Source organism: Peromyscus californicus, unplaced genomic scaffold, assembly GCF_007827085.1.
Source record: "Peromyscus californicus insignis strain IS unplaced genomic scaffold, ASM782708v3 Scaffold_11__1_contigs__length_118956290, whole genome shotgun sequence".
Lineage (NCBI taxonomy): Eukaryota > Metazoa > Chordata > Mammalia > Rodentia > Cricetidae > Peromyscus > Peromyscus californicus.
Window position 1 is genome coordinate 99,154,647 of NW_026294402.1, and position 22,146 is coordinate 99,176,792.

General features: G+C 43.8%; 1 protein-coding gene across 5 annotated transcripts in view; it reads left to right on the forward strand.

The window, feature by feature from the left end:
- Positions 1-22,146, forward strand: part of Cpne4 (copine 4) — a 482,269-nt gene that overhangs the window by 8,418 nt on the left and 451,705 nt on the right. Inside the window, exon 1 of one of the 5 annotated variants that reach the window (XM_052718912.1) lies at positions 11,670-11,693. The exons of 3 other annotated variants lie outside the window; for them this stretch is intronic. Coding sequence is in view for 1 of the 2 variants with exons in the window: in XM_052718910.1 (XP_052574870.1) it covers positions 14,334-14,356 (23 nt within the window). In the remaining variant the exon portion in view is untranslated. Of the gene's footprint in view, positions 1-11,669; positions 11,694-14,246; positions 14,357-22,146 lie in introns of those variants that run through there. One more of the 5 variants, XM_052718910.1, reaches the window with a different exon arrangement.

Consider the following 22,146-nt stretch of genomic DNA (forward strand, 5'->3'; position numbering starts at 1 on the left):
ACGCGTGATCCAGGGTGACAGAGAGAGGGTCACCGCTTTGTCTCTAAAAACCTGGAAGGGGTTCTTTACAAAACTCATTACTGTTTGGTGTTTTTGTCTCCCTGTGTATCAAGGAACTAAGTCAATGGAGGGTAATTCAGAGAGAGAAGACTGAGTAGTCGAGTCTCATCCAGCAGGCAATTTAATATCTTCTAAATCTACCTGCCTCTATCTATCTATCTATCTATCTATCTATCTATCTATCTATCTATCTATCTATCTATCTACCTATCTAACATCTATTTGTCTATCTATCTATCTATCTATCTATCTATCTATCTATCTATCATCCTCTATGTTTTTTTTGAGACAGTGTTTTACCGTATAACCCAGGTTGCCTCCAACTCTTCATCCTTCTACCCCAATCTTCTAAGAGGTAGGATTATAAGTGTGCTCCACCATCTTCAGCTATCCTTCTGTACCAAAATATGTGTGTGTACATATGTATACACATGCACACAAGTATATTTAACAAATATATTTAACATATTATGAATGTGTTAATATTCATAAATCAAATCAAGTTGTCCGACTACCTTGTATATGCTAGTTTCATCAATACCATAATAAAGTAAATACTTAAGTAATTGACTTAATGCATTTATATGGAAAATGATTTAGAAGGGAATTCAATAGAAACATACCAAGCATTATAATTACTAAATGGTATGTCTGAAACAATCAATCAAAACATGATTTCTATTTTTTAAAACATTTAAAGGCAGGGCTGGAGAAGAGATGGCTCAGTGGTAAAGAGTACAGGCTGATCTTCCAGAGGACCTGAGTTCAACTCCCAGCACCCCACACAGCTGATCACAAGGGTCTGTCACTCCAGTTCCAGGGGATCCCATGTCTCATTTTAGCACCTGCAGGTACCAGGTATATGCATGTAGCTCACAAACATTCATGCAGGCATAACACCTATAGACATGAAATAATTTAAAAAACCTTTTTCAATATTTAAAGATATATAAATATATATTCAATGCAGATATTATTAAAATTAAAAAATAAGAACAGCTGAAGGCAGAAACAATATTTTATCATTGTCATTAAAATGACAAGTCCAGCTTCGACTTTGTTGGCCAACACCAGGGTGCAGGATGCCTCCTTTTCTGTCTTTGTCTCCTTTTGTATTAACTCAACAGGTAACTGGAAGGTAGAAGTTTGGAGACAAAATGGAAGAACCCCACTGGTTTGCACCTGGCCTTGCGTCACTGTAAGGTCAGGCACCTGCACCTCTGATCTCATGGGCTAGCGCTGTCTAGCTAGAGTGCTGGACGCTGGAGAACACCCTTCTGGTTTTCTAGATGAGGAAACAAGGACTCAGCAAAAATGAAACCATGGCCAGACTTCTTTGTTGCTAGAGTTTTCCTGCCTGGCCCAAGTCAGGACAAATCTCTCTCACCCGCCAGTCCCAAGCCGCTCAAACCCGATCAAGTAAACACAGAGACTTATATTGGTTACAAACTGTATGGCCATGGCAGGCTTCTTGCTAACTGTTCTTACAGCTTAAATTAATCCATTTTTATTAATCTATACCTTGTTACGTGGCTTGTGGCTTACTGGTACTTCACATGTGGCTTGTCATCATGGCGGCTGGCAGTGTCTCCCTCACCCAGCTTCCTGTTCTCTCAATTCTCTTCTCTGTTAGTCCCGCCTATACTTCCTGCCTGGCCACTGCCAATCAGTGATTTATTCATTGACCAATCAGCAACACATTTGACATACAGACCACCCCACAGCACTTCCCCTTTTCTTTTCTTAAAAAGGAAGGTTTTAACCTTTACACATCTTCAAAGTCAGCTTGGTATATTTGGGAATTTGGGTGTAGCTTCTCTTACTACTTCCTGCTGGAGGGGGGCGCTGTATCTTTTGGGGAAATAAAGAAAATTTTAGGATCATGGAGTAGTCCGTGAGGCTGTATCATCTGAGCCAGTTGCCTTGAAACGGTTCTGGATGTTGGATCATCTGGGCCATGGTGTCATCGGAGACCTTTTAGGTGGTCTTGGCTGGTCAAACCTGATGTGTCTTAATCTGGAACAAATCCATAGCCTCTGGCTTTCTGTGGAAACAAAAGCAGAGTCTCCTTTCCAAAGTAACATATCCTTATATCTAAATTTTGAAGTCAAGGTACCTTTAAAATATGTATATTGGTTTAACTCAGCTTTCTTTACAATCAAATATCTCTCTGTAGTTAAGAATCCCAAAGACAACACAATCCAGATTCTCTGTGTGATATCCATCTTTACGGGGCTTATTTTTTATATTAATTTTACTGTCTCTTTAAAGACTTTATTTTTTAAAACTATGTATTTGTTTCTGTAACTGTATATATCACCTTTTTAATCTCTTTTAAGCCTACGTATATTTTACATACATTTAAAACTATTACATTTGAATCTGTCTTATTGTGAATCTATTGCCTTAAACTGCAGCAGCTGTGGTTGCTGGCTCCGCCCACCTCAGCTTCCCAACATGGCGGCGGTATGCTTACCGCCAGCTCTGGGAGCCATCGTGGGTCTATGCTTTTATCTAAGCAGCATGTAGCCCAGAAACCTCTTTTTTTTGTTTTGTACTAGCAAAGGCTAAATCCACCAAGCAGCTTAATGTGCCACTTGCAGAGGCCTCATTCCCGCCATACTGCAGGTCGAGCGTGCACACCAGAAACCCACAAGGAGCTCAAACCGGCAGCTGCTGCTCATTTGAGAGAGACAATTAGGAACTGTTTTTAGCTCCATTTTAGAATCTTTTTTCTCAGTTTTTGGGTGGAAACTCTTGCCCCATGTTGGGTGCCATTTGTTGCTAGAGTTTTCCTGCCTGGCCCACAGTCAGGACAAATCTCTCTCACCCGCCAGTCCCAAGCCGCTCAAACCCGATCAAGTAAACACAGAGACTTATATTGGTTACAAACTGTATGGCCGTGGTAGGCTTCTTGCTAACTGTTCTTACAGCTTAAATTAATCCATTTTTATTAATCTATACCTTGTCACATGGCTTGTGGCTTACCGGTACTTCACATGCGGCTTGTCATCATGGAGGCTGGCAGTGTCTCCCTCACCCAGCTTCCTGTTCTCTCAATTCTCCTCTCTGTTAGTCCCACCTATACTTCCTGCCTGGCCACTGCCAATCAGTGATTTATTCATTGACCAATCAGCAACACATTTGACATATAGACCACCCCACAGCACTTCTTTTCCATGGTGCCTCCTCAATTCTGTGATTTATATTGGTTGTGAGTCCTATGGGAACAAAGGGGTCATAAGAGGAAAATCTGGAAACAGTAGACTTAGGACAAATGTTAACACTGACCATCACTTCTGGCCTGATTTAATTCCTTCTTCTTCTTCTTCTTCTTCTTCTTCTTCTTCTTCTTCTTCTTCTTATTATTATTATTATTATTATTATTATTATTTGTGTGTGTGTGTGTGTGTGTGTGTGTGTGTGTGTGTGTGTGTGTGTGTGTGATACTGGGGATTGAACCCAGGACCTCATACACACTAGGCAAGCACTTATCACCAAGATACAAGCCCAGTCCTTCATATGTTTCTTTTTGTTTTGAGACAGCGTCTCACTAAGTTCCATAATCTGGCCTTGAACTTGTGATCCTCCTGCTTCAGCCTCCCAAATAACTGGGATTTCAGGCCTGTACAACAAGGTTGGTTGGGTCTGGCCTGGACTGATTTAATTTTAAAGAGATAGAAAGAAGTCCTATGGACTCAGGGAATGTGAGACCCAGAGAACTCCATGAAATTAATGCCCTTTGTCTTAGTTATGGTTCTGTTGCTGTGAAGAGACACCATGACCAAGGCAACTCATAAAAAAAAGCATTTAATTGGGGCCTTGCCTATCACTTCAGAAGCTTAGTCCATTATTATCCTGGCCTGGAGCATGGCCTGGCACATAGGCAACCATGGTGCTGGAGAAGTGGTTGAAAGCTTCATTCTGATCTGCAAGCAGAGAGAGAGAGAGAGAGAGAGAGAGAGAGAGAGAGAGAGAGAGAGAGAGAGAGAGAGACTGGGCCTGCCAAGGGATTTTAAAACCTCAAGCCCGCCCCCAATGATACACTTCTGCCAACAAGGCCACACCTCCTAATCCTTCTAATCCTTTGAAAGTGTTTAAAGACTAAGCGTTAACATAAATGAGCTTTATGCGGGCCATTGTCATTCAAGCCACCATACCTGTCTCTTTTTCTAGATGAGGAAACAGCTTCAGCAAGGCATAGAGACACATAGACCAGTTGGTGCCCAGGTTACACAGAAGGAGGCTTCCTCAACTCTGGTCCTGCATTCCTATCCTACCCTTCAGCTTATGCTTCGGTCCTCTGTAGTACTCTCTGAATAAGGGCAGACCCTTCTGTCTAGTTTAGAGCTGAACTCAAAAATGTCAGTCATTTAGCAGTTCCTTCCAAAACACAATGGAATGGTGTGTGGATAGAGCACTCTGGGTTCTCTGTCTCATATAGAATATATGCCAAGAAATCAGTGGGTTGTGATGTGGTTTGATAAGGACAGATAAATAACGTTTAGGATAATAAAGGTTTAGGCTATGACACTATAGGCTTGGTTTCAATCCTGGCTCTATCACTCTGAGGGTGTTTGGATTTGGCTTAGTTGCATAACCTCTTTATGTCTTATTCCTTTATTTGTAAAAAAAAAAAAAACAAATGGACAGACTGAAGACAATCTAGATAATCTCATTATGTACTAAGAGTTGATATTCTCTGACTTCCTCAGGAAAAAAATTTTTATTTTTATTTTTTCACAACAGAGCCTCTCACCAAAACTGGAACTCACTTAATTTGGCTGGACTGGTTGGTCAGCAAGACGCAGGAATCCTCTTGTATCTGCTTTTCCAGTAAGGGGATTGTAGATGCTTGCCACTGTGCCTGGCTGGCTATTTATTTTAAATATGGATTCAAAGGATCCTTCATGCTTACATGGTAGCCATTTTATCAGCTGAGGCCTGTTTCCAGTCCCCAAATAGTACTTTTTAGAAAAACACTCACCGTCACTCTCACTCACATTTCCCTTGCCTAAAAGATGAAATTATTCAAATATATAAACATAAAAGTATGCAATTGGTAAAAGTAATGTTGTATGGATTCGTTATGGTTAGTCTTGCTTTACAAATGATTTTTTTCAATGTCCAATATAACTGGGGAGGAAAAGTGACCAAATTTGGGGGAGCTGGAGAGATGGCTCAGTGTTTGAGACTGCTTGCTGCTGGTGTAGAAGACCTGGGTTCAGTTCCCAGCATGCACATCAGGGAGCTCACAGCTGCCTGTCATTCCAGCTTAAGGAGCCCTCTGGCCTCCTTGTGCAGCTGAATGCATGTGATGCACATCAACTCATGTGGGCACACGCACACATACATACACATAATTAATCCTCCCCCCCAAAAATACCCCAAATTTGAGATGCCCTCTCTCACCCTCCCTCTATTCATTCCTTTATCATTTCTTTCTTTCCATAGCTCTAGGACCGACCTTCCTCATCCCATGGTTCTGGGACTTAAAACCAAGACTTTGCACTTCTAGGCAAAGCACTCTACCACTGAGTACACCCAAGTTCCCTATTCCTTTTCCCTTACTTATGGCATCATTGCTTTGTAGTGTGGATATGTATGGACATACCTACTCCCAGGGCATATCACAAGCTCTTATAGGTAGCAACTATATATTGAAGTTAATTTTTTTAGATAAATTTGGAGGACCTAAAGCCATTGAACACAAAGTACAGCCACTCTTTGGTATCCTTGGGCCATTGGTTCTAAGACTCTCATGAATGCTGATATCTGTGGATGCTAACATCTTTGGAATCTCACTCCCTTTTCTAATGATGCATTATTTGCATGTATCCCACACAATCCTTTTGTATAATTATCTCTAGTTACTTACAATACCTAATAAATATAATTATTTCATAAATAGTCTCTGCTGCTTAAGGAATGATGACAGACTGACTTATGTTGTTCCATTCTTGAAACGCTTTCTGTCAGTCTATCATTAGTTTAGTTCACAGAGGAGGAGGGAAGGCCTCTGTCCTCTGCCTATCATCCTGTGTATGCTCATTCCTTTAGCAAGTGCACTGTGTGCATGCCAGGCATGTGCTCACTCGAGAGTTACTCTGTACCACTGAGATTTGTTTAAAATGCCCCCATGCCTTGGTTGTTTGCTCTAAATTACACGATTTGGATAGATGTGTGAAGTTCTATATGTCAGCATACATAGTTGTGTCTGTCAATACATTAGATAGTAAGCCTGAAGATCATAGGGTTTTAAAAGGCCGATTTTGATCCTCATAAATGTCCTGCTCTATCTCTGTGCTGGTTATGTTTTTGTCAGTTGGACACAAGGCAAGGTCATCTGGGAAGAGGGAACCTTAGTTGAGAAAATGCCCCTATCAGATTGGCAAGTCTGTGGGACTCTCATGAGGGAGGGTCCAGTCCACTGTGGGTGGTGTGCCACCTCTGGGTAGGTGATTCTGGGTTATATAAGAAACTAAACTGAGCATGCCCCAGGAAGCAAGCCAGTAAGCAGAGTTCCTCCATGGTTCTGCTTCAGTTCTTGCCCCTAGGTTCCTGCCCTGCTTGAGTTCTTGCTTTGGCTTCCTCTCAGTGGTGGTATGATGCAGACATATAAGCCAAATAAACCCATTCCTCCCCACGGAGCTTTTGGTCACAGTCTTTATCATAGTAATAGAAAGCACACTGGAACACTCTGCAGGGCAATGCTCCTGGATAGTCAGATAGTCAGATAGGATTGCCTGATAGTGATGGACATAAATTCTGAGTGAAATGTCCCTGGGTTTAAAATCCTGGCTCTGCCTGTCCTGTTGAAGTGTCATAGATGTAAACAGGAGGTAACAACAGTGCCAGGACAGTGGTGAGGCTTGCAGTATCCAGACTGTAACTATTCTTGGCTGTGGACATCTCTCAGAAGGTGCTTGAAGTGATTTCCTAGTGGTAGTGGTTTGCCGTGTTGCAGGGGAGTGGAAAAGTTGGGAGTGTGTTTATAAAGCTATTGAAATCAGCAACAAAATAGGCACTTTTTACAGCTTCTTGCCAGCCAATTACCCCTCCTCCTGTATCTCTTCTCCCTTTCCGCTGTTCTCAACATGTTCCCTCATGTTCCCAGGCACAAAGATGATGTGACACCCAAGCTGGGGCTTCTCTAAGTTCAAGCTTCCTATTTCTGCTGGTTCCAGTTTTATTTCAGATGCAAGGACATGCTTACCACTGGCCTCAGGAACACAGCTGAGCACAGAATCAGCCCTTGCCCTTCACGAGGCCAGCAACAGACAGTTACTGCATTAGACTAAAAAATCTCTTAACTTGTGTCCAGAAAGTATCTAAGGCCACCCGCCATAGTAAGCATGGTGGGCATTCTCTTGCCATGAAAGTCCAAAATGGAGAGATGGCTTAGCAGTTAAGAGCATGGACTGTTCTTTCAAAGGGCCTAAATTCAGGAAGCACCCTTATTGAACAGTTCAACTACTTATAACTCCAGTTTTAGGGGAATACACACACACACACACACACACACACACACACACACACACACACACACACACACACACACACTTATGCATACACATGCACATGCATGCAAGCACATACTGTTAAACATAAATCTTTTAAAAAGAAAGTATAAAATATTACTAGAATAAAATACTGTTTTTGAGCTGTGGATCTCACACTGGAGCACGAATGTCTTTTAGAGGTTTTTCTGAAACACTGTGGCTGGCCCTCCACCTTGGGTTTCTGACTTAGTGTGCTCAGGATGGGAGCAAACAGCTTTGTGTTTCTAGCTGTTTCCCAGGTGATGCTGAGCTTCTGGTTTAGAGACCACACTTCAAGAGCTGGCGCCTTAAATATTTACCTGACACAGGCCAGTTATGTGTTTTCTCCCCTGTGCTTGAGCTGGGAAGAACATTAGTGGTTAAAAAAAAACAAACCCAAAAGGGATCTGGCATTTGCTGAGCACCTATGGCATTTACTGTGTGCCAGGTACCTTCCAGGGTACTGTGCACACATTACCCTATTTGTTCTCAGAGCCACACTGCTCACCAGTCCAGGATTATTTATCAAGTATCATAAAATGTGCTTTGTGAGGCTCTGGGGGACATAGAATGGACAAGAGGGACATAGTCCTGCCCTTACGGCTGCTCTATTTCGGCAGGGAAGACACACAATGGGTTTGATCTGCACAAAATAGATGATCGGAGATGCCGACTGACTTGGCTGTGATTACACACTAAATGGTGGGTGCACAAGACAAAGGCAAACACCATTTTACTCCAAAATGTATAGTCCTCCTGTTAAAACGAGACTACTCAAACTTTTCCGGTTCAGGGCTCCTTCCCACTCTTAAAGTTAGCAAAGACCTCAATGGGGTTTTGTTCACGTGCGTTGCTTTATTAATATTTACTGTATTATAATCAAAGGCACTTGCCCTTTGAGGATTGCTGTATTAAAGCCTGTTTCAAATCCTAACACCTTTCCCAGACGCTGAGTTCTGTTGTTTTTTTTTTTTTTAATGACTTTTGGAACATTCAAAAATGGGAAACGTCTCATTTCCCCAAACATCTTTTTTCCTAAGCACAGGCTCAGTTTTAAAGCCTTGCTTGCCTGCATTCCCTCATGATGATGATTTCCTAAGCAAAAGGCCAGCATGCTTTGGAGCTGGGCTTTAAGTCATTGAAGTATTTGTTTGTATAAAGGGAAAGTAGGAGTTAAAGTATCAACCTCAGGCCAAACTGAGATGCAGTTTTGTCATCCACGGAGGGAGTTCAGTCCTACCTGAAGGCACTTAGAAAGGTGACAACCCATACAAGTTTGTGACACGTGTTGCATTCATGTACCCCAGGGTCTGTGCTACTGCAAGGGAGGCCCAGGAGAGCTGTCTGAGGGGTATTTCTGCTAAGTCAGTACATTGAGAGAAACAGATGAATGACTGGGCTTAAGAGGGCTGGAGGCTTTTCTGCATTGCTGCCCACTGATTTGTGTTTAATCGTGGGTTAACGAAATGCTGCATATCCCTATTATTTTAAATCCTTATCTGATGGCAATGAGGGATTCTAGTAGACATTTTCCTTTGACGTGTAATGGTCCGTGGTTGTTGAGTTGAGCATCAGCCCTGGGTGACTCTGAGTGCTTTATGGTGTCATTAAGTGCTAGTGAGTAGAACCAACCCAATTGGAGCTGACATAATTCAATGTGATTCTCAATTGGTGATGGACGAATTCAAATCTCCTTCTATCTTCACAGAGACAAATGAATGAAAGGGGTTCCCATCTCAGGATTGTGTGATTCTTCAGCTGTAACAGCTCCTTGGATGGGAAGTTAGGGAAAAGAGAAGGTGGCAGCCATCTGACTGTGATCTTTTTGACATCAAACATCTGGATTGCTGGCTCCTGGGGCAGCTTTTAAAATGTCTATCCAGATGTTTTATGTCACAGGCACCATCCATCACGCAAATAAACAAACCCATGAAGGGTGATGCTGTGTGGCTATTTGTCATTGTTAGTAGAAGCTGAAATGCACCAGTTGACCTCAGGCTGTTTGGGTCCTTTGGTGTAGCACCTGCATGTACAGAAAATGCATTTCTAGAGAGGAACGCTTGCAGGAATACCCAAGCACGAGTGATCATGCTGGCAAGTCACACCTCCTTGTCATGTCGCTTCAAGCAGGAGTCTGTGATTGTCCCATGAGGGCCATCTCTTTTAACTGAGTTTCTCGTGCTGTTTTTAGGATGTGAGCTACTTGTTCAGAATTCTAAAACTCTGGAATCAGTAGGCTCAGGTGAACAATATACACCCTCACTCAAAATAATGCTAGGTTTGCAGCTAGGTTGCCTGTGAGAGCCCCCTTCCTCCTTCAGGCATAAGCAGGGGAGAGAGTCCTCCTTCCTCACTTCTACCACCCCTGCCTGAGTAGATGTGCTTCCTGACCCCAAATACCTCTTCTGTTTGGGGAAGCCCAGAAATGAACGTGGAGCCTTCAGCAAAAATGAATGAGAGTCATTTCCCATGTAGATGGGGGAGTAGGAGAGAACTTGCATGGTACTGCATAATAACATGAGAACACTGTTGTCCCTAAGCTGGGAGGAACAGAATGCCCAGGGAAGCTCGATGCTTAGTCACTCAGAAGGTATCATTTTTACCTCTAGGCCTAGATGGCCAAGTGACAATCCCTTTAGAATTCCCACTCCTTTCCCATGTTTTAAACGAATCCCAACTTCTGGCGGTGATATAAACTCTCCAAATGTTCTGTTCTGTATCTAAGAGAAGTTTGAGGTGAAATAAGACTTGGTTCAGGCAACTGGGAGTTTGCTGTCCTCCAAGTCATTGTCAAATGTAATCTATTAAAACATGGACCAGTCAACTATAGCCTGTGATTAAACTGATTTTTTTGTAGAGATTTCATTTTTTTTGCAAATTAAGTTTCAGAAGAACATACTTATATTTCTTCCTGCTTATCACTCTTTTCACTTGGCAATGGCAGAGCTGAAAAGCTGCGATACTGACTAAACTCCCTGCAGAGCCATCCCTCTAGAATTCTGTAGAAAAAGTCTATGAAGCCCTCCCTGTATTGGGGGTATCTTGATTTCACCATCTCTAGATAGGAAATGTATACACTCTTCAAAATGTCCGAGGGAGTATCATCCTGAAATATAGAGGATGGGTCAAATAGCTAAGTACCTGAACTTGGTTGTGATGCTTGCACACAGTAGGTGCTTGTGATTTGGGTGACTATCTAGGTTTGAGATTAATGATTTGTGTTGCATGATTTATCATTTTATTTATAAAATCAAAATATCTTATTTTCTCTCTACTGGGCTTTTGTGCATGGCTATTCTGTCAAATAGTGAGAGAGGAGATAAATAAACAGGAACATCCTTGGTGCCAGTCTCTTGAGTCACCATCAGTCAGATTTGCTCCACATCAGTTTGAATTATTAGATGGACACAAAACCCAGGAGCATCTGCTGTCACAGTATCCCACCTGGAGAGAAACAAGGGAATCATCACAATCCTGCCTGATGTTTGTTTTGAGCTTATCTATAGAGATGGGGTTGGAGAACATACTTATTGCATGTATTCAGCCGTCCTCTGTAATCACATGCTTGGAGTGCCTAAGATTTCTTCACTTATGTATTAAGATCACAGGTGGAAATAACATTCCCCATAGTTTCAAAAAATTCTGGGGAGGATGGCTGTTATAAATCCATTACTTGTTAAGAGGGGAGTGGAACAGCTGTGACGGTGAGGGTAGCCTGTAATGTGCTCTACCCTCCAGAAGAAGATGAGACTTGTCATCCTGGGAGGCTGGTGTTCCATAGTGAACTCAGGGTGGCTGACTCCTAAGTCAGAGTGTATACTGTGCCCCCTTCAGGAACTAGGGTTCCCACTGCCCTCTCTCCTGAGGAGACAGCCGGGGCTTCCATCTGCTCAGCTCCGCAGATTTGACCGTGGAGTTATTTATTAATTCAGACATTTGGGAGGCAGACACATTGGCTCAGCTGAGCGGGGAGCAGAGCTCTGGCCTCAGCCTCTGCATTATACTACAGGGCTTCAGGGCTTTCCTCATAGGCACTCCAACCTCCGGAGCACTGGGTGCAGACAGAGCAACTCAGCCTGCCTCCCATTTGTGGTAAGTGACTCACTCCCTGTGTGGGATGGATGGCTGAGAACAGGCAGACTTCAAGGAGCCCTGAGCCTGCTCCTAGGATCTTGGCTTACGGAGGAACCTCGCCACCTTTTCCAATTTGGGAGAAGAAACATAAAGGGATGGAATTTTGACTCTTTGATTCTTAAGTTCCAATTTGCAATTATCTTACCTTAGAGAGCCATGGTGGTGGTGGGGATGTGCTTAATGGTCCCAAGTTCGAATGGCCTTTCCCACATGTGCTAGAAACTGGCAGGTACAGACAGACAGACAGGCAGAGGGACAGTCAGACACCAGGTGTGCTGCTTGAGTAGACTGCCTAGTCTTTCCACTTGAGAGGCAGCTTTTGTTTAGGCTTTTTGTGTCTGAGAATTCTTGATCTTATTAGAACTTCCAAACACTATCAGTGGTGGGGCCAGAGGCAGAGAGGTCACTTTTCAGTCCAGGATGAAAAGCATAAGGTATGTTTGTGTGATAGATAGTTCAGTGATGTCATTGTGTCAAGGAAGATCACGATGTTAATTTTTCTGAAGCCCAGGAGTTTCCCGTTGTTGCTTGTATCATTCCATTTTCCAAGATACGAAGAGAAGTCCAAAGTATCTGATTTTAAACCTTGTCTTATATTCATATGTACATGCCCTAGTAATGGACACTCCATCTAATTTATTTTTCAGATGGGTTATATCACAGGCAGGTAGGATTATTACTTTGAATCACAATCTAGGTAGCTTCTCCAAGGAATTTACGACCTAAACAAGATCTTACTCTGAATCAGACTTGTTTAAATTTCTGCCCTCACCCAGCTCGATGACTATATCTGTTACTCACCCTGAAGGGCTGCACATTTCTCACTTGTGATCAAGGTAAAGCCGTAGTGGGGACAGGTTGCTGCTACCTTGTGAGAGCCATGATCATTTCTGTAGCTTGGCAATGAAGGTGCTCCTGCCTGAGCTCCTGCGGCCGAGCTTGTTTGTCGGCGTTGATCCGAGCATCACGATGACCCTCAGAGCCCACCCCCATTGCTTGTTTCACAGTGTAGTGTACAAAAGGAAAGGTGATGGAGGGAAATCTCTCCAAGATAAGACCCGATTCATAAAAGCGACAGCCGTGCCATATGTGAACAGTGATTAACGGAGTCTGCAAACTGCTTTTTAAAAATAAAGCGATAAGGCAGATTTTCCCATTATTTTGGGTGTTGGTGCTTGCTCAAGTGCATCATCCCGGTTTTTCCAAGCTTCATTTTATTCTGTAACAATCGAATCCGTCTTCATGTGCCCAGCAGTGCTACTGGGGCTTCAGCATTTCACAGACTCCTGGTTATTCTTCAGTTCTAAGAATCAGGACAGTGAGGTGGTACACAAAGCCCACAGTCGTGTCTGCATCTGTTGGGATGTTTGTAAGTGGGAACGTTTGCAGGCCTGGTCCACCGGGGAATGAGTTCACTTAATCCGTGAAGGTGCGGGGACCACCTTTATGAAGACTCACAAGCTGAACGGCTTTCCCCAGCAGATGATGGTTGTGACTTTAGGGCTGCTGAGCACACATAGACAGACAGACAGACAGGCTTATTTCTGAGATGAAGAGGGTAGGTTTTAAAATCAAGTTGTTATTTTAGCAAAAACAGTTTAATCCCAGAATTTTTTTTTTTTAAATAAGAACAAAACTGTTGTGTTTGGCAAAGTCACCACGCACTGCTTTCTTGACTTGATTGAGAAGCCTCTGATAACTTACTTTACTCCCACAGAGGGCACAGAGTGGAGACCTTCAAATCTTGTTTGGGTCAGAAGCCCCTTGAAAAAGGTGCTCAGCACCAGACATATGTATTTGCACTCCCAAGCCTACGTCCAGTTTCAGGGGTACACATACCTCCCTAAAGTAGACCCCGGGAGCCCCTTTCTCATCAGTAAGTGAATTCTCCATGAAAAATGTCTTAAAAAAGTATGCCAGCATTCCCTATGTTGTGGCACTTGTTAGAGAATAAAGGGGGACAGTAGAGCAGAGGAAACTGTGAGGAACCTGGGCTGTTTTTGCTTTTTAAGTCATTACAAAGAGCTATACCTTTGTAAGTTTGGGGTACCTACCTGTCTTTATTGTCTTGGGCATCCTTGTTTCTAGTCACTGGGTCCTCATAGGTAGCTAGAGGAGGGATGTCACAGTCTAGGGGACTTGGCAGGGAGGGAGCCATGGATTGATGCCAATGAGTATCCTCAAAGTCCCTTGCCCTTGCCTGCCCTGCGGAGTCTCTGAGCCTGGGTTCCCTGATGGGCTGGCTGCACAGGACACCAGTGGACTGGGAATGTCATGTGACTCCTTGGGGCTAATAAGAGGAGAGGACCTCCCAGCACAGCTCCTGGCGGAGGGCCAGTAGTGCCCTGGCTTTTGCCTACACATCCCTCAGCGCTCTATACCCTGGGTCACGAAACATAGCTTCGTAGGGCTGACTCCTGGAGATCCGTGACAGCTCCATACTCTAGGAGATAGGTGTGAACCGGTGAAGCACCAGTCTAGTACTGGGGCGATTCACACCACCTTCTGCAGGTGTGCCAGCAATCTTGGAACTAGGTGCTGTGTACTCTGTAAGGCACCAAGAGCTGTTTGCGAACTAGAGAAAGAACGAGAATAAAAATGGAAGACCCGGAAGCACAGGGGTAAGTCCTTGCGTGTTTTTCACATTTTCTCATCCCCTGTCCTGTGCTGTTTCCTTCCACTCCCTTTCTGTCTTTACCTCTATTTTCCTTTCCTCCTCCATCCTTCTCTTTTTTGCCTTCTTCCTATTCATCATTTTCTTCTTCTCTCTCTTTCCTCCCATCCACTCATACCTCCTTCCTTCAATTCATACCACGACAGCTCTGCCTTTTGTGTGTGTGTGTGTGTGACCGAGGGGCCTTTTTGACCCATGTTACTCTCCAACCCCTTTGCCTGGCTTGCCTTCCTTAACCACACTGCCAGCTAGCATACATTGGCCGTCTACTATGTACTGTTAGCTCAGAAAAGAAGGCTGAAATGGTGATGGACTCTCCAGAATGTTGAGAGTCAATTCAGGAACGTAGGTGCAGATATGTGCAGAACTAAATAATCACTATCGTTATGTAACCTTGCAAAGATTCAAGACGCTTTGAGCAATCTTCTTAGATGAGTTTCTCATGGGGTGTGTGAATTTAACAAAGCCTTTTAGGCAATGTACATAAATTTGATTTTCATATATTATTAATATTCAGAGAAGAGACAAAACCCCAGTCTGGGAAAGGAATAGATATAGATAAAAAAGATGTTTATTTTTGCCACCTTCACTTTCACACGGAAACATTTTGTCCTTCCTCAGGGTTCCTGCAGCTGACTAACTTCCTTCACTCCTGAGCATGACTGTAATTCTCCCCAAATGCTGTTCCTCTTCAGCTGATGACAGGCTCAGGGGACTAACCAGCCCATCCCAGACTCTAGCTGCTCAGTGGATTGGTCCATTTACATTGTGATTGGAAAACTCACTTGTAAGGGAAAGCATTGAAACAGAGACCCTAGCTTAGGGGTAGAAATTCCAACCCATAAATTCTGTCAGATCCTCAGGTAGCCAAAGCTCTCAAAGCTGAAATCTGACCAGCTAGACACCTGGGGAGTCTGTAAGTCAAGATTTGGATCTGAACTACTAATTTGGCTAGTTGGTGTCTGGCATGGCGTTGGATTTTTTTCCAGTGTTAGGACTTGAACCCAGTACCTCTTACATGTTAGATAAGTGCAGGATCACTGAGCTATACCTTTTACATCTTGTTTCTTCTTTATTTGAGCACTTTGGATTTGAAAAGCTTAGATTGCCTGGTCTCTTCCATTGCCTAGTTCTGTAGGTCAGAAAAAGTCTCCAGTTTTACATGTTTGCTGACATGTACATTTAATCTGCATTTGTGGTTTTCATAGTTGGAGGTATAGCTGAAACCAAATTCAGATCCTGCCTTTTCAATATCTCTAACTCATAAAAGGCTATCTATCTAACTATGTCTGTACCAGCTGTACAGTATGAGCAAGCCTACAGATGAGACAGTATGCCATACTGTATAGGAGTCTGGGTCATCAGCATGTTGTTGTCACATACCCAAGAATGAGGAAATGCAGTGGCAAAGTCAAATTGATACCTCCAGATAGAATTGTCAATACATTTTTTGCCTAGGATGAGATGGGTATATAATGTAAACAGAGCACACTGGAGTGCAAATCTCCTGTTATAGTAAAGACAGAACATTAAATAAATATGCAACAAAAGCATGCGCCCGGGGCAGCACCCTGTGCTGATGAGCCCTGGTCCCAGCACTGTGACTGTGTCTCTTTCCGTGAAGTGATTATGTGAAATCTAGCTGAGACACTGTGTTATCAGCCTCGCTATGGAAGCTGATGATTCTAAGTTTATTCCCTCCGAGGCTGGCATTTCCCTGTGATTTCTCTATGTGTGCTTAGATGGCTAAGCCTTACCATTAGCATTGCTTGGGAGATGGAGGCTAGTCGAGGTCTCTTCTGCTCATGACCTTTGGATTTTTGCCCTGAAGCAAAGGAAATAATCCCTTTATCAAATATTTGCTGGCTGCTTAGAATATAAATGTTCTCACGGCTGTGTTTCCATTGATTATTGGAAAGTTCACAACATCACACCACCTATGTATGATGTGTGTGCTAGCTGTGAGCATGTGTGTCTGCCAGGTTAGAAAGGATGCCTGTCAGTATAAGAACAGTGTGTGATTCCTAGAGTCTGTCTAGGCTTTGCTTTCTCAAGTGAAACCTGCTTGAAAGCGAGGCCTTGCAGAGAAAGGGAGGGGAACAGGGTCTTTGGTGATGAATGTAACCCATCATGTGTTAGGATGGGGGGGGGGTCATTAAATGGCAATTTGAAGACTATGCTCCTCCCTACATTATAAATAAGGAAAACAGAAGCTCAGTGAAGGGGAATTATTTGGATTAAAGTAATGTGCCAGAGTAAAGATGAGTTGATGAGTTCAAGGCCAGCCTGGGCTACAGATGGAGACCCAGTCTCACAAAACAAACAATAACAATAACAAAAATTAAACCAGGATCCAAGCATGGACTCTTTGGCATCCTGAAATAAATAAATTAAACATTTGTCCTCAATTGTAAAGATGTATTAAACAGAGAATGAAATGATAAATAAATTAAATATTTGGTCAGCAGAATAAATTGACTTTTGTTCCCAATTCGATTAGAAGTAATTTAACAGAAATTTCAAGAAAATCTTTACAATATGGGATTTTTTAAAGAATACAGAAAATTAAATAAAATACATATATGATCAATTTAAAAGTACTCCTGGTTAAATAATTGTCAGACTTATTACACATTATATTATTATAACCTCATGCAACACCTTCAGAGGCAATAGTAAGAAAGCCAAGCCTGACCAGCTAATAAAAAACTGTCAAAAGGCTATTTTGTGAATGTCAGAAACCAAGAACATAATACATTACAAGTCATATGGAGTAGAGTCAAAATTATAATTAAATTAGGTTTTCTACTTCCCAGGCCAGTGTTTTAAAAAAAAAAAAACCCAACAGATCAAATAGTTTAATAAAATAAAAATCAAAAGGAAAAGCAGTCATGAACACAGTCATAGCTCTTGCCTAGGTTTGTTTTGGTTCTGAGATCAAACCCGGGGCTTTGAGGGTTCTGGGAAAGTTCTCCAATCTTGAGCTGCATCCCCTACCCCCACCCCCACAATGCCTCTTGCTGCTCTTGATCAGCTCCCCACAGATCTTACTGGAAACTCAACAGCTTGATCCCTACACATCTCAGAAACAGGGTCTTAAGAGAAGGGGCAAGAATGTGGAGGAGGACGGGGCAGGCCCTGGGACCTTTGCTGGACCCATTCTCCCATGGGGAGGGCTCTGAGAGGATGTTTCATTTCTCTTCTCACCTCTTCAATATGCGGTGGCTGAAGAAAGGACTTTCCCCTCCCCCCACCCAGGTATCCCCAGCTGCAAATGTTGTTCTGAAAAGACAGTAGACGTTCAGGGACGACTTGTTTTTCATGAGTGGCTAATGCTGCCTGCACTATGAGTTTATCAGTGTGACACCAGCAATGTCATTTTGAGCGAACCTCTTTCTACAGTGCGAGGTGGCTGTCTGGTGGCCTGGACATGGGGACACTTACGCTCTGCACACGAGTTCCCCCGCTCACACTTGTCTGCATCCAACTGCACTCACAAATTCTATATCATCTGGGGCTGCTCTTTTCATGGAGCCCATATTGCTCTGGAAGCCACAGGACAAATTATCTAGCCCTTCATAAAAAACTTGCCTTGATCCTTAACTTGCCTTGATACTTAGAAAGTTGATCCTAGAAGGAAGAGGAAGAAGTCCTTGCCAGGATAGTTTGGAGGCAGAAGTCAGTGAGGTTCCACAGATAGGATCTGAAAAGATGAAATGAGAATATAAGGTGGCAGCCGGGCATGGTGGCACACACCTTTAATTCCAGCACTTAGGAGGCAGAGGCAAGTGGATCTCTGTGAGTTTGAGGTCAGCCTGGTCTATGGAGAGTTCCAGGACAGATAGGGCTGTTATATAGAGAAGCTCTGTTGAGAGAGAGAGAGAGAGAGAGAGAGAGAGAGACAGAGACAGAGACAGAGAGAGACAGAGAGAGAGAGAGAGAGACAGAGAGAGACAGAGAGAGAGAGAGAGAGAGAGAGAACAAGGTTGTCTGTAGAAAACAGGATGGATGAGGCAATACCTGCAAGACTCCTGATAAGCGCTCCTGCCACCTAAGCTTAGGAGTGAAAGCTACTCAAATCCTAGTTGAATTTGTCCCTAATAATATGCCGAAGTTTTTCATCACAAAAGCCACATAAAATAAAATACTCCAGCGACAGGGAGCTGAATAGATTTCTTTCAAATGAGGCTCTGTTCTCCCACAGCTGGGCCATGCTGGCTTTTCACAGTTTCAGAACAAAACCTTCTTGTGGGATTTGACCTTGCATTTTTAAGCATTGATCGTGAACTAGATGACTGGATTCCCCTGCCCCAGCAACCAGAATCTTTTTGCTACTTTGCAGGTGTTATGTTTTTTGGGCAACTAGCACTGTGTAAAATGTCCCCAAGGTACCCATAGCCCTGGCAAGCTCTCTCGTATCACCCCCTGCATCATTAGAGAGGCCACAGTGGAGACTGCTAATAATGAAGGGTGAAACACAGGCTTTTTGACCCACAAATCCTGTTTTGCAAAGATAGAAAGCATTGGGCACTATTTATTGTCTAACCATGGCTAATGTCTGCGTTAAAATGTTATTAGTGTGAACCCAGCCCTATGCCAAGTCTTTGTTGTCATTTTGAGCACACCTCTGTTGTGGTTTCAATGTGAAATGTCTCCTGTACGCTTCTCTGTCTGAGCACTTGGTCACGTGGTGGTGCTCCGTTAGAAACTTGAGGAGGTGGAGCTTCTTCCAAGGCAGTGGGTCACTGGTCCTGGGTCTCGAGATTTCGATTTCGTAGCCCAGCTCCAAGTCTTGTCCTCTCTCTCGATTCCTGACTGTGGACACAAGGTGACCAGCTGCCTCTTGTGCCCGCTACCACACCTTCCAGCTATGATGGGCTGTATCCCTTCTTAATTCAGGACCCAAAATAAATCTGTCCTTCCTTAAGTTGCCTTCGCCAGTTATTTTAGCCACAGCGATAAGAAAAATACTAACACACTTTTTTAGAGCACAGGTATCCTGTCTGCTGTCCTAAGTGTCTGGGACACTTTCAGACTCTACAGGTAATTGCCCTGGCTCAGGGTTGCCCCGTACAGGCGGGTGAGCACTGCTGACATGCACACAGGAGCTCTACCAGCTAGCAATCCGATTGCTAGCCTCTTTTTGGGCTTCTGTTTAGCCATGAGGGGGAAGTCAAGCTGAATAGTTTTCAAGGCATCTTCTGGCTCTTTGATTTATAGGCCTTCTGAAGCAGTGTGGGCAGTCTTCTTCACGCTGTGTGGTGCTTCTAGGCCTGGGGTGCCTTTGAAGCCAGCAGGGAAAGCAGTAGGCCAGGAAGTCCCTGGGGCTTGGAGGGAAGGGAGCTCTTGGGCTGCTCTAAGGACAGGGCTCTGGAGGCTGGAGGTGTGGGGATAGGGGTGTGGGGATGGGACCCATACCAGACCACAGGCAGATGGGGTTGAATCTGGACTGATTTTGCCCAGCTTTGGAGCAGAGGAGAGAGACCACAGACCCTCTAGATCCACGTGCTGGAACATTGCCCATGCAGCACATCTTACAGTCCTTTCCGCTTTGCTCAGGCCATCGCTGGGATAATGCCAAGTGTCTGGGACACTTGCCTTTTACAGATTTCATATTTGGACCCAAGAGTGGGGTATTTAGACCAAGGAAAGGGACAAAAGTCACTAAAATGGGTCACCAAGGGTTATAAGTACACAGTGTTGAGGCTCCCTTGCTGGGGCCAAAGGACCCTCTATGAAGAGAGATAGCAGGTCTGAGCAGACTCAATCATCAGTTTCTTCCAATTACCCAAGAAGACAGTCTATTTCTCTGGGGAAAAGTGTGTGTGGGCTTTTTTGTTGTTGTTTTTTTTTTTTTGGTTTTTCAGTGTAGCTTTATGCCTTTCCTGGAACTCACTTGGTAGTCTAGGCTGGCCCCGAACTCACAGAGATCCGCCTGGCTCTGCCTCCCGAGTGCTGGAATTAAAGGCATGCGCCACCACCGCCTGGCGTGGGGATTGTTTTTTAGTTTTGCTTTTTTTTTCTTTTCTTTTGGCACGGAGAAGAAAAGTACTTAGCACCCAGTACTCAGTTATTCCAACTACATACAGACATGGTGCTGAATACTTTATCATTTCATGTAATCTGAACTTCATATCAGGTTAGGTTTGCATTTGGCAAAGGGACAAGCAAGCTCTCTGAAGTCAGGCTCTTATGGCTGTTGAGTTGGAACATTCTACATCTAAAATTCAAAACCCAGACTAGAGTGCTCTTGCCTCCTGACGCACATTTCTGAGTGTTGCTGCTGCAGCTGCAGGCTAGGAGAGCAGTGTCCCTCTTTTCATGATAATGTAGCTCGGGGGTCAGCCCTCTGACATTTCAGGTCCCAGAACTGTGTGTTATTGGAGGCTTCCCTGAGCATCACAGGATATCTATGGCACCATCCCTGGCCTCTAACTCATTTGGTGCGGGTAGCAGGCCCTTCTCCCCCAACACTGTCTCTTAGTGACAGCAGCATCTAGAGTCTGCAGACTTTTCCAAGTCCCTGCCTCGTCTCAGCAAAAGGAGAGTCATTCCTGTGGCCCACGTGTACATCTGCCATCCAAAGAAAGATGTATACATTGCTATTGTTATTTTACTGTGTTCCATTTTGTTTTCCTTTATACCAAAATTCTGTTGCTAATGACTTAGGCCCCTCTCCCTGGCTGGCTGAGATCCTGGCGTGCGTCACTAGGAAGCCTTTGCCTTGTTGGCAGCCTCCCAAATCTCTCAAACACTTTCTCTTTGAAGCCTGGAGGCTCCTAAGGAAGTATTAAGAGCCAGCCAACTATGAAAGCGGTGTGCTCTTCTCTAGGCTAAGTGCCTCTGCTCAGGCAGTAAAATACTTCAGTGGCATGAACATATGGCATCAACACGGCCTCTGAAAACCGTGCTGGGAGGTTAACAAGTGTGGAGGAAAGAGAGACAGGTTGTGCTATGCTCAGAACGTTGACAGAACAGGACCTCCCCTTCCCTAGGAGGACTGGGTTGGGCTTCCTGGGGGTGCTTGATTCTGTATTGTCCATGCTTTGGACGCAACAGGGCTAGTGCCCTGGTGCTCTCATGTATTGTTCCTTTAGTAAGGCTTGCTCCAGACCCTGACATCTGCCACAGAGAGACCTGGAGCAGCCATGTGGCTCAGCGCTAGTCCTTGTGTCCGAATCCAGGCAGGTGTCCACCTTCCACTAGGCAAAATGATGTTAAGTAGTTCAGCAGCGAACCACTGCATTCTGTGTGCACAGGCTCTTGCTGGCAACATCCATCACTCGGATGATTCTAGGCAGACAATTAGCCTACAGTATTGGTCAGGGATCAGCTGTGGAGGTTGCACAGTGTCCCAGTTTAATAATCCCAGGACACACAAGGCTAGAAAAGGTCACTGGCATATTTTATCCAAAAAGCATATTGACTATGAAGTTTCACAGTCATACCAAGAGTGAGTCACATCCCTCCTGGGTGCCATCCTCAAAGGCATGTTGATAATGGGTATTTTTGAATTAGATGTATTTTATCATTATTGTTCTTGTATATATATATATATATATATATATATATATATATATATATATATATATATATATATATATGGTGGCAGGAGATATGCACCATGGTGTTTGTGTGGAGGTCAGAACACACACAACTTGTCTTTCTTTTCACTTTTATGTGGGTTTTGAGGATCAAACTCAGGTCATCAGGCCTGCATCGTAAGCACTTCCACCC